The following is a 16,650-nucleotide window of genomic DNA, read 5'->3' as shown; positions in this document are numbered from 1 at the left end:
TCAGCAGTGAAACAATACAGTGGCGTCGATATCAGTGAATTGAGCTCTATGACCATGAGATTGTCAGCAGTGAAACAATACAGTGGCCTCGATATCAGTGAATTGAGCTTCATGACCACGAGAATATGTGCTGCTTCCTCTCCTGCATTTTATTTCACAGCACTCTCCATGTCGAGGTGGAAAGCCCACACTCTGTAGCATACAAGACTTGCACAATTCTATCATACATGGACAATTCCATCACACACCCGACTCTCAACCCAGCAAATCTCCACCAAACCCAACGGGCCGCCGCACCTTCTTCCCCTCCGTGTACGGCAGTATAGCCATAGCCTTGTACAACTTGCCCATGCCATTCGGCCCGCGATCAACCAGTCTCGTCCACCCGCCCTCCAGCCTCTTCCGCGTCTCCTCGTCCTTTGCGTTCCGCAGCAGTCGGTCAGCTCGCTCTTTGATGCCCATAGTCGCCAGGAAGAAGCTCTGGTCGACGGGTCCATGCACTTCCACGCCGTCGCTGGCTTGGAGCGCGGACTCGGCGAGGGCGAGGAAATCCACGTCGGCGCTCAGATCGACGAGGCCGGGCGAGACAAAGGGCGACACGGGGCGGTGGTTTCGGATGCCGCGCAGGGTGTTTGCGGGGATGGTGTCGGTGGTGCCGTAGTCGAGGATTAGGGCTGCGCCGCTGGGTTCCGTCTTCGTGAAGGGTGCGTCCGGGGAGGATACAGGCTTGGCTGTCGGTGCGCCGCCGGTCCCTGGAGAGGGTGGGCGCGAGGTTGCACCCTCGCTGCCGCCGATGCGCACGGCGAAGTCAGAGATGTAGGATAGCGACTCTGGGCTGATTTCGATGATGGCGTCGGGTGTCTTTTCGAGCTTCTTGTAGCGGTGGCTCATCTTGGGGAGGTAGAGGGAGTGCGGGGTCGGCGACTTGGAGACGGTCATCTCAAAGTCCTGCTTCTCCTCGCCGGGCTTGAGGGTGGTGGACGCGTATGGGTTCGTGGGCGAGACGACGAGCTCGTGCCACTGGTGTCCTGGCGCAGTCGGGCCGTGCTTGGGCGTGATGGGCCCGGTTGGGGTCATGATGGTGGAGGCCTTGGGTATCGACGACTGGGCGACGTTCTGGAAGACGTGGATGGGCAGGGCGTCGAAGAACTCGTGGGCGAGGATGAAGGGGGTGCCCGTCTCGTCTGCACACAGTCAGCACACGCAGGCACAGTTGGAGCAATGGGCGACGCACCCTTGGGCACAAAGCGAATGTCCTCGCACCACTGTATGTCGACGTCCGGCAAGTACTTGCACTTGGCCCTCCATCCAACGTCACTCTTCTCCAGCTGCTCGGTGCCTGCCAGGCGCAGGGCCTGCTGCTTCTGCAGGTGCGGGCTCGCCTCGACCAGGTAGATGGCGTCGATGCTGCTCGTCATGCGCTTGAAGCTCGACAGCGTCCGCAGCACGTCGTCCATCAACGTGCCTCTGCCGGGTCCGACCTCGATGATCTGCACCTTGTCGCGGCGGCCCTGCGCGAGCCACTCGGCGTACAGCCAGATCCCAATCAGCTCGCCGAAGACCTGGCTAATCTCGGGCGACGTCACGAAGTCGCCCTTGGCGCCGAACTGGTCCTCGCCCGCCGTCGGCGCGCGCGTGTAGTACCCGCCCAGCTCCGACGTGAGGCACTGGCGCATGTACGCCGCGACCGAGATGGGGCCTGTCGTCGTGATCGCCTGCCCGAGGAACTGCGCGAGCGGCGTCGACCACGTCCGCTCGCCCTCTTTGGGCGCCGGCGGCGTTGGCGGCGGCGTTGGGGGACGCGACGGCGCCGAGGTCGAGGACAGCCGGAGCGCGCATTGCGCCAAGACGGAGGACGGCAGCTGCGGCCGCGCGCGACTACATCGTGTCGCTGTGCGGAGCAGACGGAGAGAATGGGCTCTCATGGCGGGTGCTGGAGGAGGCGGTCCATGACGTCTGCGCGTTCCGAGCGCAAAATCGTGTCGGAACCGCGAGCTATGGCCATGGGTGTAGGAAGCCAACACGTGCCTGACACCCACACACATCGAATCTTGAGCCTCATTCACATCTGCGTTCCACTTGCACAAATTCGTTTCGAGGATACGTCTGGTTTGGAGTTTATCTGATTTGGAGTTTATCTGATTTGGACTTCATCTGATTTGGACTTCATCTGATTTGGAGTCCATGTACAATGGCCTCCCGCTGGGCAGACACCGAGGCCGACAAAGCAGAAGCCCTCCGCCGCAAGCAAGAGAAGGAAGAGAAGAAGCGCCAGAAGCTGCAAAAACAGCAACAAGCTGAAGAAGCAGCCCGCCTGGCTAAAGCACCCGGACAGCGGCCAGCTAAGCGCAGACGGCTATCCAGTGGCGAGGACGCAGCCGACGCGCCAACAGATTCACCACAAGAGAGAAAACTACTCAGATTCGACGGCGGAGGATGGGCGCCCTGCCGCCACCGCTCAAACTTTGAGACGCTGAATCATATTGAAGAGGGTAGCTACGGATGGGTCTCGCGGGCAAAAGACATCACGACCTCGCAAGTCGTCGCCCTGAAGAAGGTCAAGATGGACTACAGCCAAGACGGCTTCCCCATCACCGCGCTGCGAGAAATCTCCATTCTGCAAAAAGCGCGGCACCCCAACATCGTCGACCTCAAAGAGGTGCTGAGCGGTGATGCGCCCGAGGAATGCGTCCTGGTCTTGGAGTTCCTGGAACACGACCTCAAGACGCTGCAGGAAGACATGCACGACCCCTTCGTCGCGTCAGAAGTCAAGACATTGCTCCGCCAACTAGTATCTGGTGTCGCCTTCCTGCACGACAACTTCATCATGCACCGCGACCTCAAGACATCCAACATCCTGCTCAACAACCGCGGGCAGCTCAAGCTCGCAGACTTCGGCATGGCGCGCTACATCCCCCCTTCAAACGCACCCTTGACCCAGCTCGTCGTAACGCTGTGGTACCGCGCCCCAGAGCTCCTCCTCGGCACCCCAAACTACGGCGCCGAGGTCGACATGTGGAGCGTGGGCTGCATCATGGGCGAGCTGCTGCTGAAATCCCCCCTGCTGCCCGGCACAAACGAAGTCGACCAGCTCTCGCGCACATTCAGTCTCTGCGGGCTCCCGACAGAAAAGTCCTGGCCAGCATTCTACCGCCTGCCCAACGCGCCCTCGCTCAAATTGCCCCGCGAGCAGCGCACCGCCCAGGCCTTCGACCGCGCACGCTTCCCCTTCCTGAGCAGCGCGGGCGTCGCCCTGCTCTCATCGCTGCTCAGTCTGAACCCCGAGCTTCGACCCTCCGCGAGAGACGTCCCCGGCCATGAGTACTTCAGGGAGCAGCCGAAACCCAAGCCGAGCGAGATGTTCCCCACGTTTCCGAGCAAGGCGGGGCAGGAGAAGAGGAGGAGGGCGAGCCCGAGTGCGCCGAAGAGGGGCGAGGCGTCGGCGCTTGGCAGGGTGGATTTCAGCGGCATCTTCTCTGCGCAGGAGCATGGTGAGAAGGGGGCGGGGTTCATGCTGAAGATGGCGTAGGTAGTTGAGAAACGGGGACGTGTTGCAAGGTCCTGGTACGCGAGGTTTTCGTGCAGCATCAGGTCTTCCAGCCTTGTCGACGACGATACGGCTCTGCATTTCCCACCAGACAATCCTCCATCATGACCGCGAGCCGAGCGCCAAGCTCCCCGTTCATCTGATCCCGCACTCGCGCACATTTAGCGCCGTCGCAGAAAGCTTCCGGACCACCTCGCACCCGCTCTCCCAACGGCGCGGGACAGGAAGAGGATTCGTTGCCACGAGGTATACCAGGATTTGTTGGTCGGGCTTCTGTCTACACCGCTGAGGAGTTACTGCGTCGTTTGTGCTTCCTTGTCTACAACAACGCGCTGAAATGATTCCTTTGCGTGTTGCAGTGAAAGACTGGTCAGGATCAAGACCCTTGCTGTACTGCGTTGCAGTGCTCTACGATCACATGGTTCAGGGCAAGGACGGTGGTGACTGGATAAGCGACAGTGAGTCACAGAAATGACCAAGGCGTAGTATATTCCAGACGGGGAGTATGACCGGGGGGCGGATAGTGGAGACTATCTGCTACATGCTATCAAGACACCACACTAGATTGAACACTCCGTATTACCCAACTCTACAAGCGTGAAAGCACAAGCTCTGTCCACCAACAGCACGAGCACTGCCCATCAGTTCCCGGAGCACCAAGGAAATCGTGGATTACGCACAACGCGAGCACGGCGCAGTGACTGACGAAGGTAGTCTAATCCAGCACGCTCGGTGCAGCGCAGCATCAACGCCCTACAAGCCCTTCATCAGCGCCAGTCGCTTGACCACCCTTTGCCCAAACTCCCAGCCCAGGGTGGCGGACGTAAAAGGATTCTTCTCGTCGCAAGGCTCAGACAGGCCGAAGCCCTCGGGGCCGGTGAGACACGACCAGATGACCTGCTGAGCCGCGACGCCCAGGTAGCCCCTGACGTGTTTCTCATAGCGTGTGTCTTCTAGCAGACGCTTGCGCACGCTGAAGATGTCCTTTGGCTTGGCGGCGCTGAGATCAATACCCAGAATCTCGTCGATGGGTTGCCAGTACGCGATCTCGAGGAGGACGATGCCGAGGGAGTAGAGATCGAAGGTCTGCTTGAAGCCTGCGGTGTGGTTGTTGCTCTGCGTTGCAGGGTGGCGGTACATGTCTGCTCCGGGGTCGTCGGACGGGCGCTGCGTCATGTCGTCTCGGGTTGCGGGGCGCGAGTACTCGAAGCCAGAGATGTACGGGCTGCCGATGTCTATCAGGCCCGTTTCGGAGTCTTTGAAGAATAGAATGTTGGCTGAGCGCAGGCCCTTGTGCAGCCATCCTACGGCGTGAAATTGCTCGATTGTCTCGGCAAGGAGGCGCATGAGGGTGATGCGGTCGGCGAGAGGGGGCATGTCTTCTGCCAGGAGATCCCGTAACGTTGTGGGGCTTTCGTCGCTGGTGGCATGGTCTGGCTTCGCGAAGACGAATCCATAGCGGCCATTATCTTCGTCTTCGAAATATCCGAGACACTGAGGGGCACGGAATTGGACGATCTTGTTCATCTCTCGTAGCAATCCAGCAAGCGTGGTGATGCGTTCATGGATCAGACTGCCGGTACCGTTCGCATGTGTTGGGTCCATTTCCGGAAGCTTCCACTCGATCCAGACACTCCTGTCACCGTAGGTACCTTCGGTTCGTTCCGCATCATCGATGTCGTCGATCGTCTCCACGGTCTCAATCGCGGAGAGTTCGATTCGATTGTCATGAATCTCCTCTGCTGTCTGGTTGAGATCGAGAGCACTCACGATACTGTCAGTGACAGCGCCGATACCGTAATCCTCCTCGCTCTGCAGGTTCACTGCTGCGAACTGAGCCAAGGCTGCGAGTGGTCGCGTGTCAGGTTGGCGGGCAATCGCACGGTGGTTGAGGTCACTGTAAACTGAACTTGATCGGTGAAGCAGTGCAGGATATCGAGGCGATGACTCAATACGCTGTGACTGGACGATCTGAACCAGATTTTCCATGGTGCGGTTGAGGAGTACAATCTGGTAGCTTGTCCGGAGCTGTTCTTCGCGGAGACTGTCTCTTTGAGCTTTGTCGAGAGCTTCATGTAGCTTGTCGTTGAAGTGCACCAGATCAGCAACCAAGCCTTCCGCCTTCTCTTTGTCCAGCGAAGCCCATTTGAGTCTTCGAGGCGCGGTCTTCAGCTGTGCTGTGAACTCACGAACCTTCTCGAGCAGGTTGTCGGTCTTTGGAAATCGGACGGCATTGTCTCCTTGGTCGTTGACACCGTTCTCGAGCAGGTGTTCAGCATCGAACACGAATCCTTCGGTTCTGTCCACCAACGATGGGCTCGCCAACTTGGCATACTTCTTGTCGAGACGTCCAAAGGTAAAGAGCAGCTTTTGCTGTTGCTCCAGAATACCCATGATAAGGTTCTTCGACATGTGATTGAGGACCAATCGCTCATCTGTGTAATCTAGGCCGATGGATCTCGCCCAGTCGAATAAGCGGTGCTCCTCGATCTTGACCTTTATTAGAATGTTATGATAGGCCTTCTCAAGGCGACAAGCATCCGCGATGAGCTCGTAGCCTGCGGAAAATCAGTAATTGGAGGGGTCAGATCGAGAGGGGCGCTGACCTTGAATGCATCCCGCAAACGCTTGGAAGAAGAAGGAGACACCGCCGATGGCGAGGCCTGGAATCTCGAGCCCTGACATCTTCACTGTAGAACTCACGAGACGACCCGCGACAATAAGGACGAGAGTAGAGCACTGACGGCAGACCGATACTTGGCCCAACCCAACCGGACGAGACTGGCTCATATGCAAGTACTTACGCGCTCCGCCCCGCAAGCTGAGCTCTGCTGCAAGCCTCAGGCGAATCAGCCATAGCGCAGTGGAGCCCGGTGAACTCGATCAAGCCATGACCCGTCCTTCAAGGAGCGAACATTGCAGCCTGCTGCTATGGCTGAGCATAGTTTGAAGACATCATCGTCGTCGCAGCGTTCGAGGTTGAGTCGAGTCCGCCTCGGCAGCTACATCTGCACCGCCATGCACAGCCGCTCTTACCTTCTGCGCCAACAGCATTTCACGAGGCACTTCTGAGAGTGACGTGCAAGTAGCTGCATCTGCATTTGGTCCAGTTGCACGTTTGACAGGGAGATGTATGTTGACTGAGAAGAGCTCAAGGACGGTTCAGCGTCGACTGTTTCTTAGCGCCAAACCTGGACCCTGGCGTCCCAAGCTCCCATCAATGCTGTCACTGCCCCTCAACCGCGCGTGATACACTCCAACACGCCCGGTAATGGTCCTCGAGATCCTCAACCCATGGCCCAGCCCCAAAGATGAATTCGAACCCACCCCCATCCCCGCGCTCCTCTTCCACGGCCCTGTAAAACTGCTCCTCTACCAGCTCTACCACATCCTCACCAGCCTGCGCTCCACGCCGAAACCCTCGCAGCCGCCAATCCGCGTCGTATGCATATCAGACACACACAACAACATCTCCGACGACGTACCAGATGGCGATATCCTCATCCACGCCGGTGACATGACAAACGGCGGCAGCACGGCAGAGATCCAGGCACAAATCGACTGGCTCTCGTCCCTGCCCCACAAGGAAATCATAGTCATAAGCGGGAACCACGACACGTACCTCGATCCACGGACACGGCCCTCTCTCACTGCTGCGCAGCGCGAGGGCGGCCTGGACTGGGGCCGCGTGCACTACTTGCAGCACAAACTGCTCACGCTCACGCTCACACCACAATCCTGGTCGCCGGCCACGGACTCCCGAACGCCGCTGCTGCATGGTGCACCGAGGCGGTTGCGTGTCTACGGCGCCCCGCAGATCCCTGCCTGTGGGCCCGTGAGCGTGCATGCGTTCCAGTACGCCCGCGGCAGCGATGCGTGGAGTGAGACGGTCCCGGAGGAGGTGGATATCCTAGTGACGCACACGCCGCCCAGGTATCACATGGATCTGTCCATGCCGCGGGGATTGGGGTGTGAGCATCTACTCAAGGAAGTGCAGCGGGCTAAGCCTGTGCTGCATGTCTTCGGACATGTGCACTGGGGCGCGGGGAGAGAGGTTGTGTACTGGGATCGTGCGCATGAGGCGTATGTGAGGGGTATGGGGATCGAGTCGCGGTACACTAGGGGCGTGTTGAATCCGGGATCGTGGTGGGATGTGGTGAGGGTGCTGTACAGGGGGGTGAGGGAGCTGCTGTGGGACAGGGTGTGGGGAGGCCGCAGCGAGCACACCATACTCGTGAATGCTGCGCTGACCAAGGGCAACACGGGCAAGCTGGGCAACCCGGTGCAGGTTGTTGAAATATAGCACGACTTACATTTCACAGCCCAGATCAACGGTAATGGTAATCGTAATAAAGCATCAAACACAACAGCACTTCATTGTCAGGAATCTTTTCGAACAAGAAAGGATTCTGTTGCTTTACCCTGACTACGACCATATCTCTACGGACTCGCCAAGTTCAACAAGGAGACCAGGCGATTCGCCGTTCCCCGCGACTTTGTTGTGATTGAGGTCATATAACATGAACCGTAAATCGTGCTGCCATTGCATGTACCAGAAGCTGAGTAATGACATGCCATGCGCCACCAGGCCAAACACATGCTGCGCACATGCTCAGAGACGGCGACCACGGCGACCACCCTTCCTGCGTGTGGAGTCGGAGGGTGTGGGGGTGACGTCCTCGATGCGTCCAATGCGCATACCGGCACGGGCGAGAGCGCGGAGGGCAGACTGGGCACCGGGACCGGGGGTCTTGGTGCCGTTACCACCGGTGGCACGGATCTTGACGTGGAGGGCAGAGATGCCGAGCTCCTTGCAGCGGGCGGCTGAGTACTCGTTAGCCGGAAGTTCCTCCTGTCCTTGTTCTTCGGGTGTACGCACCGACGTCCTGGGCAGCCAACATGGCGGCGTAGGGGGAGGACTCGTCACGGTCGGCCTTGACCTTCATGCCACCGGTGACACGCGAGATGGTTTCGCGGCCAGACAGATCGGTGATGTGGACGAAGGTGTCGTTGAACGAGGCGAAGATGCGGGCAACGCCGAAGACGAGCTCGCCCTCACGGACCTGGGGACCAAGCTGCGCACGCAGTCAGTACTCGAGAGCTAGAAGCGCAATTTGCAGGCGCGTTGTCTGCGCTAAATCTGCAATGGCGGGTGTGTCGCACCTGGATGTTCTCCTGCGCACCGCGCTCGACCTTCTTCTTGGGAGGCATGTTGGCTGTGTATTAGTGACTGGCTGACGGTTCGTGGGGAGGTCCGAAGGGTGTCGTCGAACTTTTGCAATTATTGAGGTGGGCCCCACGGCTAAGCGAGCGCTGCTTAGTCACTACGCTAGCGCGGCAGAAAAGACATGTCTTCGCGCGCCGCAACTCTTGCAACCCTCCACCATGGGCTGAACACCGCGCTCGACACACGCACTGCATTGTGCAACGCAATCATTATGGACGATGGCAAGAGCGTTGGTATCATCGGCATGGGCGACATGGGGAAGATGTACGCGCGCCGGCTGAGCGCAGCGGGATGGAAGTGAGTGCGCGGCACGGGTCATGCAGCTTTGCACTTGGTAAGTCAGCTCCTGCTCTACGTTCCCTTTCCCTTTCATGATGACTGTGAGTGCATTTGGCTCGAGTGTGGCGCACGGCCACGCTGTCGCCGTCTTGGTTGGCAGCAATTGGACGTGTGGCCGCCCATGATGTGAATTCTCGCTACCTTAACTTATACAACTCTGATCCCAACAAACTCTTCGCACTGTTCAAAGACTTGCGCTCTGAACCTTGCTAACCAGTGCCCACAGACGAGCTATGACTGACGCGCCGTAAAGGGTTAACGCCTGCGACGTCCCGGAGAGGTATGACACGCTGGTGGAAGAGTTTGGGAACTGTGTAGGATAGCCTATGTACATGACGAATAGAAGCATGCTGAGACTGCTCCAGCCCAAAGTTGAGATTATGCGAACCGGCCACTTTGTCTCCCGCTGCAGCGACTACATCATCTACAGCGTCGAGGCGAAGAACATTGATGCCGTTGTGCAGGCATTTGGGCCGTGTACGCTCCTCGCTTCTCGGACGAGCTTCAACTGACTCCCTGAACAGCGACCAAGGTCGGCGCCGTCGTCGGCGGCCAGACGTCCTGCAAAGCGCCAGAGATTGACGCGTTCGAAAAGCATCTCCCCGCCGACGTCAGCATCGTATCGTGCCACTCACTCCACGGGCCCGGCGTCGACCCCAAAGACCAACCGCTCGTGCTGATCAAGCACCGCGCATCCGACGCCGACTTTGCCTTTGTCGAACGGGTGCTCTCGTGCCTGCAATCCAAGCACGTGTACCTAACGCGGGAGCAGCACGACCGCATAACAGCCGACACACAAGCCGTCACACACGCCGCCTTTCTCAGCATGGGCGCGGCGTGGTCCGCCAACAACCAGTTTCCCTGGGAAACACCCCGCTACATTGGCGGCATCGAAAACGTCAAGATCAACATCACACTGCGCATCTACGCCAACAAGTGGCACGTCTACGCCGGGCTCGCGATCCTCAACCCAGACGCCCGCAGGCAGATCGAGCAGTACGCCGCGTCGGTGACGGAGCTATTCAAGCTGATGCTCGCGGGAAACAGGGTGGAGCTGGAGCGCCGCGTGTATGCCGCGCGGGACGCCGTGTTTGGCGGCGCGCACGAGAAGAAGGAAGGGCAGGAACTGTTGCTTAGGGATGACCTTTTGGATCGCTTCAGTCTGGGCGAGATGCCGGAGCGGCGATTGAAGAACAATCATCTCAGTCTCCTGGCCATTGTGGATTGTTGGTGGAAACTCGGTATCGTGCCGTATGATCACATGATCTGCTCTACGCCTGTACGTCTCTCCCTTTTTCCCCTCTCCCTTTTTCCCACTCCCTTTTTCCCACTCTCCCTTTTTCCCCACTCTCTTTCCTCGCAAACAAAACGTCACCCGACTGACGCATGTATCTAGCTCTTCCGCATGTGGCTCGGCATAACAGAATCGCTCTTCCGCAACCCCGTGCTCCTCGCCGAAGCAATCGCCACGGGCATCGACGACAACACGTTCCGCGGCGACGATCTAGAATTCACGCTCGCGGCGCGCGACTGGAGCCAGCGCGTCAGCCTGGGCCACTTTGATGCGTACAAGGCCAAGTTCGAGGCTATTCAGACTTACTTTGAGCCGAGGTTTGAGGAGGCGACAAAGTTGGGCAATGAGATGATTCGCGCGATTCTGGAGAAGACGAGGGAGGCTTGAGCGGGGGGGTGGGGAGAGGTTTTGGAGGATGGATTGGTGGGTGAATATACAGCGAGATGGTGGGGAGTGAGATTGGCTGGTAATTGTGCATTGCATAACGACTGCGTTATCACGACTCTGCTTGTGTTGTATTCGCGCCCGTTTCTCTCCTCCCACACGCACACGCACACACAGATACAGACACCCCCCCACACACAGATACAGACACCCCCCCACACACAGATACAGACACACCCCCACACGCACAACGCAGCCCTGCCCGTCCAAACGTTGCACAGCTCCCGACCCGGGGGCAGCAGCGCAGTGCGGCACGACAGCCCTCACACGGCCCCCAGACTGACGCCAGGGCGCCAGTACTTGTAGCGGTCGGCGTCGGCAGGGAGGGTGTGCGGGCGGTGGGCGTCGAGCGCCTTGTCCCAGTGCTGCATGCGCACCAGGGGCGCGCCGCCGTGGGCCTCGTAGTCGGCAATGGCCAGCTCGACGGCGGCGGCGCACAGGCCCTTGAGGTCCGCGCCGCTGCTGCCCTCGGTGCGGTCCGCGACGTCGTCGAGCCGCACGTCGTCGGCGAGCGGGCGGGCGCGGGTGTGGATGCGCAGGATCTGGCTGCGGGCCTCGCGCGTGGGCAGGCCGATGTGGATGTGTGCGTCGAAGCGGCCGGTGCGGATGAGAGCCGAGTCGAGAATGTCCGGGCGGTTTGTGGCGGCGATGATGAAGACGTCCTTGAGGGCCTCGATGCCGTCCATCTCGTTGAGCAGGGTGGCGACGACGTTCAGGCCCGAGTCGCCGGCGCGGTCGCGGCTGCGGCCGATGCTGTCGATTTCGTCGAAGAAGATGATGCACGGCGTGGCTGCGCGCGCGCGCCGGAACACGTCGCGGATGCTGCGCTCCGACTCGCCGACGTACATTTTGATCAGCTCGGAGCCCTTGACGGCGAGGAAGTTTTGCTGCGACTCGGTCGCCACGGCCTGGGCGATGAGCGTCTTTGCGCACCCGGGCGGGCCGAACATGAGCACGCCCTTGCGCGCCTGCGGGCCGCCGAATTTGGCGTCCAGGTCCGGGTGCTTAAAGGGCCGGACGGTGATGGCCTCGAGCAGGGCGCGCACGTCGTCGAGGCCGGCGATCTGGTCCCACCGCACTTTGGGGACCTGGAGGATGCTGTCCTTGAGGACGGTGGGCTGGACTTGGTCGATGACGGCGTCGAAATCGGGCTGGGTCACAAAGTCTTGTGCGGCGAGGGCTTGGGCGAAACGGCCCTTGTCGTCGTCGTGCAGGGCGTCGTAGACGCGGTGCACGCGGTGGTTCCGTGCGAGACCGCACAGCTTGTGCACGTCGCGGCCCACGAAGCCGTGGGCGCGCTCGGCAATGGCAGTGAAGTCGACGCCCGCGGCCGGGCGGCCAGGGCCGAGGATGTTGCGCAGCATGTCCTCGCGCTGCGCGAGGTTGGGCGGGAACATTTCCAGCTCGGTCTTGAACGCAGAGGTTGTGCGCAGGCTGGAGTCGATGTCGTAGATGCTGCGAGCGGCGGCTGCGACGACGACCTTGCTGCCCTGGAGCTTTGCGAGCTCGGAGCGCAGTCTGCCGACCAGCGTCTCGGCCTTTTCGAGGAACCGGTCGAGGTTGTCCATCAGGACGAGACTCGGCTGGTTCTCTCTTGCTGCTTCGAACGTGTCTTGGATGCCAGCGGCCTGGTTCTTGGGGTGGGATTCAAGGCTCAGTCGGTGCACGTCTTTCCAGGGCGCCTCTGCGAGGCGCTCCAGCAGCATGCTCTTACCGGTACCCTCGGGCCCGTGGAAGAGGAAGGTGGTGGGCCCGAGGAGGTGTTGGTCCGGCAGCGCCGACGCCGGGAGCGAGAACAAGGAAAGACTCTTGTTGACGGTCGCAAGGTGCTCGGAGAGACCCCCGATGCCGTCGCCGCCCAGCTGCAGTTTTCCCGAGGCGGGCTGAGCAGGCTGTGCCGCGGATGACTGGGCAGGCTGTGCCGCGGATGACTGGGCGTGCTGAGCAGGAGGCTCGGGAGCGTGCTGGGCAGGAGGCTCGTCCGGGGCTACGATCCGGGTAGTGACGGGGTCAAAGTACAGCGCGCTCTTCTCGTCCGGCTGGGGATCAATGCTCTGCACGGTCAGGCGCAGCTTCGACGTCTTGGACGGCACTGTCGGCCCCCTGGCCTGGACCTGCAGGCTGCAGCCCGGCAGCACAAGCTCGACGTCGACGAGGGCATAGCGAGCCCAGTACAGCAGCTGGTCCGTGGTGGAGAATTTCGCACCTTCATCAACCGACTCCTGGTACGCAATGTGGACACTCGCAAGAGGCTTCCACGCGTCACTGGCCTTTTCGATCCACGTGGGATCGTTCAGCGCAAGGCCATACTCTTCTCTGAGCAGGTCGGTGACTTTTGCTATGGGCTTCTTTGCAGGATTCGTGCCAGCCGCTGTCCAGGCAATGCCGTATCCTTTGAAAGCAGCGGCCGTCTTCAGTCTGATCAAGTCGCCGTTGGCCAGGCGGTGCTCCCTCAGCTCTCTCGGCGCGAGGTGGACGCGGAAGGCGCCCTCGAGCGCATCGCCGGGAGTGCTTGGCGGGTTACGCTCCAGCGGCCGGAGAGTGAAGGCCACGCTCATGGAAAAGAATGTGCTCGTGCGGTGACTCGCACGATTGCGGTAGAGATTGTGCATGGTGGAGCTTGACTAAGCGGGCGGCGCTAGGGCCCAATGCGGACACGCCCGGACAGGCGGACACGCGCAGGAGTGTTTTCGATGGGCCGACTGGACCGCATGCCATGTGACGACGCGACAATTGATGCCACCGCCGCGCCTTTTCCGACATCTGCGGCCATGTCGACCTCTCTGGAGCGCCCGCCAGGTCCGGTTCGCGTCCGACACGCCGCCGCCGCCGCCGCCGCCGCCGCCCTCGGGGCCCGACGGTGACGGCGGGACGGGCGCGCTGAAGATTCACAGGGCGGCGTCGCGCCTCAAGATTCGCAAGGTGCACGAGAGCGGCTCGTCGCAGACGTGGCAGACGAGACGGCCGGGCAGCATGGAGCGGTCGGGCAGTATGGAGCGGTCGGGCAGCATGGAGCGGCCGGGCAGTATGGAGCGGCCGGTGGGCGAGAGGGGGAAGCAGACGCAGCAGGCGGGCGCGTCGACGCAGGCGGACACATCGACGCAGGCGGACACGTCGACGCAGAGCGAGGCCGAGCTGCGCGACCGGCTCAGGAGGCTCGAGGAGCAGCTGGCGACGCTGCAGACGAAGCTGGCCAGGCAGCCGAGGAACGACGCGTCGAGGGTCAAGACGCCGAGGGTCAAGACGCCGACCGCCCCGGACGAGGCCAGCGAGGCCAGCGAGACCAGCAAGGCCAGCAAGGCCAGCGAGGCCACTGAGCAGCCGCTCCCCGACGAGCTGTCTCCCAGGGCCAGCAACCGGTCGCTCCCCCAGTCGCGGCCCCCCGACGCCAGCGACCGGCCGCTCCTCGACGAGCTGTTCCCCGAGGCCAGCAGTCTCGCCCCGCGCGAGCCCATTGACCGGCGCGGCCGCCCCGCGCCGCCCAAGCTCGAGCTGCCCGCGCCCGACGCCAACCCGCACATCCGCCTGACCCTCTCCGACGCGCGCACCGACCGCGAAAAGGCCATCGACTCGTTCCGCGCCCGCGGCGAGCACACGACAGTGCTGCAGCTGTCCCACTGCAGCACCGCCCTGACCGAGGCCGACTTCCGCCGCCTCGTCCCGCGCGGCGCCCACATGGACGCCTGGTCGCCGGCGGCGGCTTTTTACAAGATCATCCCCGGCCGCGACCCGCTGTCGCTCGCGCGCCTGCCCTTCTACTACCTGCTGTTCCACTCCCCGGCCGCCGCGCTCGCGTACCAGAAGAACGCGAGCCGCCTGAGCAAGCTGACGGCCCTGCACGCGGCGTCGGGCATCGCCAGCGCCGTCGCCCCGCCCGCGGGCTTCCTCGAGCACGGCGAGGACATGGCCGCCGTCGCCGCCGCCTTTGTCCTGCACCCGCCCGGCCACGCGCTGCACCTGCACACCGTCATGCAGCCCTACAACCGCGCCCTGCGCGCGCTGGTCGACGCCGGCGGCTACGCGCCCATTGTGCGCGCCGCCGACGCCAGCGGGGCCGCCGGCCACCGCGTCCTGCTGCACATTGACGGCTACGAGCCCAGCCACTGGGACCTGTGGCAGACGCTGGCCCGCCACGCCCATGCCCGCGGCATCATCTGGCCCTTCCGCGACGACCGCCCGTCCGCCCTGCGCCGCCTGCGCGACGCCATCAGCCTGCCCACCCTCGCCCGCGACAAGTTCCAGGCCACCGCCGCCGCCAGCCCGCGCGCCTCTGTCGGGCACATGCCGTCCGCAGCCGAGCACGGAGACGCGTCCGAGGGCGCCGACGCCGACGCCGACGCCGACGCCCGCGAACTCAACCAGCTGGTCATGAACCGCGTCTACAACCGCTGGATCGTCGAGTTCGACGACGCCGACGCCGCGAGGCGCTTTGCGGCGCTGTGGCACCGCGTCGTGCTGCCCGCTGCCAAGGAGCGGAATGGCGCCTGGAAGGACGTCGAGGAGGAGCGCTGGGTGCAGGCCGAGTATCTGTGGTGAAGGCGTGCGGCGGACGCTGTGGTGGTGTGCTGTATGATGTGGGGGTGTGTAGTGTGATGTGGGGGTGTGTAGTGTGATGTGGGGGTGTGTAGTGTAATGTGGGGGTGTGTAGTATAAGCTAGATGGAATGTCCAACAGTTAGAGTGACCCGGTCAGATCCGATCATTTATTGCTGTTGGCGCTGGTGTGCCGGGTATCTCATGACATGACTCCTCGTCGCTCACAACACCTCGCTGCTCACACGACACCTCTCACGACACCTCACACGACACCTCTCGGCTCACGACACCCCTCCCCGCTCACAACACCTCTCGCCACTCTCGCGACACCCCCCCGCTCACGACACCTCCCCGCTCACGACACCCCTCCCCTCCCCTCCTTCCCCCCGCCCGTCATAAACGCTGGGCTCCAGTACTCCTCCTCGCCCGCCTGGCAATCCACCCACACCAGGCTGTCCGCAAGCAGATCCTCCACGACCGCCACCGCCCTCGGCCGCTCCCACCCCAGGTTGTCTCGCAGCATCCCCACCGTCACGTACCCGAGCACCTGCACCGCCTCGAGCACCGTCGCCTGATCCGTGTTCAACTCCTTGGGCACGCTGCGCACCAGCCGCGCGCGCCCAATGGCCACGACGCCAAAGCAGCTCCCCAGCGGCGCGAGCGCGGCAACCGCCTGCTCGATATCCGCATCGCTGACATGCTGCGCGGACCCAATCAGCCGCCCGCGCGCCATGTGCGTCTTGAGATCCGACAGCGAGATCAGGCCGCCGTTCTCTGCCCGCGTCTCCCGGCAAACATCGACTATCGTCACGCCCAGGTTGAAGTAGAAATCGTGCACGCTCCCGCCCAGCACCGACGCCCATATGCTGACCCCCTCGCCGCTTTTGGTGCTCTTGCCCCGCGCCTTGCTCCCTGTGTCGCGCGTGTAGGACGACGCGAGGAAGTCGATTCCCAGCGCGGCGCACATGCGCGCGAATTCGGCGCGGAACGCGGGGTTGGCCCGGATTTCTTTCGAGTGCGTGAGGGCAAAGTTGTGCACGAGGGACTGGAACACGGAGAGTTGGGTTTCGAGCGATTGCGATGCTGTGCTGCGTAGCTTGGCGCCGTGCGAGGTGTAGTGGTGCGTCTGCAGGCGCGTTGTGGAGAGCGAGGAGAGGCCCGGTGTGCGGCGGCGGTCCATGGTGAGGGTCGGACTGGGGCAGCTCGGACTGCGACAGCTCGGATTTCGTGTGGACTGGGACAGCTCGGATTTCGTGTGGAGTGG

The 16,650-nt window shown here is 61.9% G+C and overlaps 9 protein-coding genes across 9 annotated transcripts; 4 read left to right on the top strand and 5 right to left on the bottom strand.

Moving 5' to 3' along the window:
* Positions 1 to 255: 255 nt before the first annotated feature.
* Positions 256 to 1,925, bottom strand: M421DRAFT_53312 (DUF185-domain-containing protein; the record flags this gene model as incomplete). Its single annotated transcript, XM_033595103.1, has 3 exons — positions 256 to 1,184; positions 1,235 to 1,762; positions 1,802 to 1,925. 3 exons carry the CDS (start codon positions 1,923 to 1,925, stop codon positions 256 to 258), a joined length of 1,581 nt encoding a protein of 526 aa, XP_033453289.1.
* A 266-nt stretch (positions 1,926 to 2,191) lies between these two features.
* On the top strand, positions 2,192 to 3,529 carry M421DRAFT_53529 (Pkinase-domain-containing protein; the record flags this gene model as incomplete). Its single annotated transcript, XM_033595126.1, has 1 exon — positions 2,192 to 3,529. The coding sequence occupies one exon, from the start codon at positions 2,192 to 2,194 to the stop codon at positions 3,527 to 3,529; it is 1,338 nt and encodes a 445-aa protein (XP_033453288.1).
* A 771-nt stretch (positions 3,530 to 4,300) lies between these two features.
* M421DRAFT_53102 (uncharacterized protein) lies at positions 4,301 to 6,232 on the bottom strand (the record flags this gene model as incomplete). The annotated part of the gene is made up of 2 exons (XM_033595082.1): positions 4,301 to 6,105; positions 6,154 to 6,232. The coding sequence occupies 2 exons, from the start codon at positions 6,230 to 6,232 to the stop codon at positions 4,301 to 4,303; spliced, it is 1,884 nt and encodes a 627-aa protein (XP_033453287.1).
* A 511-nt stretch (positions 6,233 to 6,743) lies between these two features.
* Positions 6,744 to 8,133, top strand: M421DRAFT_416633 (Metallo-dependent phosphatase). The gene has a single exon (XM_033591140.1). It carries the CDS (start codon positions 6,819 to 6,821, stop codon positions 7,848 to 7,850), a length of 1,032 nt encoding a protein of 343 aa, XP_033453286.1. The 5' UTR covers positions 6,744 to 6,818; the 3' UTR covers positions 7,851 to 8,133.
* A 26-nt stretch (positions 8,134 to 8,159) lies between these two features.
* M421DRAFT_53987 (uncharacterized protein) lies at positions 8,160 to 8,758 on the bottom strand (the record flags this gene model as incomplete). Its single annotated transcript, XM_033595174.1, has 3 exons — positions 8,160 to 8,371; positions 8,427 to 8,622; positions 8,711 to 8,758. The coding sequence occupies 3 exons, from the start codon at positions 8,756 to 8,758 to the stop codon at positions 8,160 to 8,162; spliced, it is 456 nt and encodes a 151-aa protein (XP_033453285.1).
* A 227-nt stretch (positions 8,759 to 8,985) lies between these two features.
* Positions 8,986 to 10,794, top strand: M421DRAFT_53719 (prephenate dehydrogenase; the record flags this gene model as incomplete). The annotated part of the gene is made up of 4 exons (XM_033595144.1): positions 8,986 to 9,071; positions 9,469 to 9,590; positions 9,638 to 10,392; positions 10,510 to 10,794. 4 exons carry the CDS (start codon positions 8,986 to 8,988, stop codon positions 10,792 to 10,794), a joined length of 1,248 nt encoding a protein of 415 aa, XP_033453284.1.
* A 320-nt stretch (positions 10,795 to 11,114) lies between these two features.
* M421DRAFT_53868 (cell division cycle protein 48) lies at positions 11,115 to 13,409 on the bottom strand (the record flags this gene model as incomplete). Its single annotated transcript, XM_033595164.1, has 2 exons — positions 11,115 to 12,767; positions 12,843 to 13,409. 2 exons carry the CDS (start codon positions 13,407 to 13,409, stop codon positions 11,115 to 11,117), a joined length of 2,220 nt encoding a protein of 739 aa, XP_033453283.1.
* A 451-nt stretch (positions 13,410 to 13,860) lies between these two features.
* On the top strand, positions 13,861 to 15,387 carry M421DRAFT_98184 (uncharacterized protein; the record flags this gene model as incomplete). Its single annotated transcript, XM_033598586.1, has 2 exons — positions 13,861 to 13,997; positions 14,199 to 15,387. The coding sequence occupies 2 exons, from the start codon at positions 13,861 to 13,863 to the stop codon at positions 15,385 to 15,387; spliced, it is 1,326 nt and encodes a 441-aa protein (XP_033453282.1).
* Positions 15,388 to 15,741: 354 nt separating this feature from the next.
* On the bottom strand, positions 15,742 to 16,566 carry M421DRAFT_54002 (EAP30-domain-containing protein; the record flags this gene model as incomplete). The annotated part of the gene is made up of 1 exon (XM_033595175.1): positions 15,742 to 16,566. One exon carries the CDS (start codon positions 16,564 to 16,566, stop codon positions 15,742 to 15,744), a length of 825 nt encoding a protein of 274 aa, XP_033453281.1.
* Positions 16,567 to 16,650: the final 84 nt, after the last annotated feature.

This window comes from Didymella exigua (assembly GCF_010094145.1).
Source record: "Didymella exigua CBS 183.55 unplaced genomic scaffold M421scaffold_3, whole genome shotgun sequence".
Taxonomy (NCBI): Eukaryota; Fungi; Ascomycota; class Dothideomycetes; order Pleosporales; family Didymellaceae; genus Didymella; species Didymella exigua.
Note: the sequence above shows the minus strand (reverse complement) of the source record. Positions and strands in the feature narration are given on the sequence as shown.

What these genes read in the sequence shown, in the direction of transcription:
- M421DRAFT_416633 (XM_033591140.1), top strand. Translation starts at nt 6,819, where the DNA reads ATGGTCCTCGAGATCCTCAACCCATGGCCCAGCCCCAAAGATGAATTC.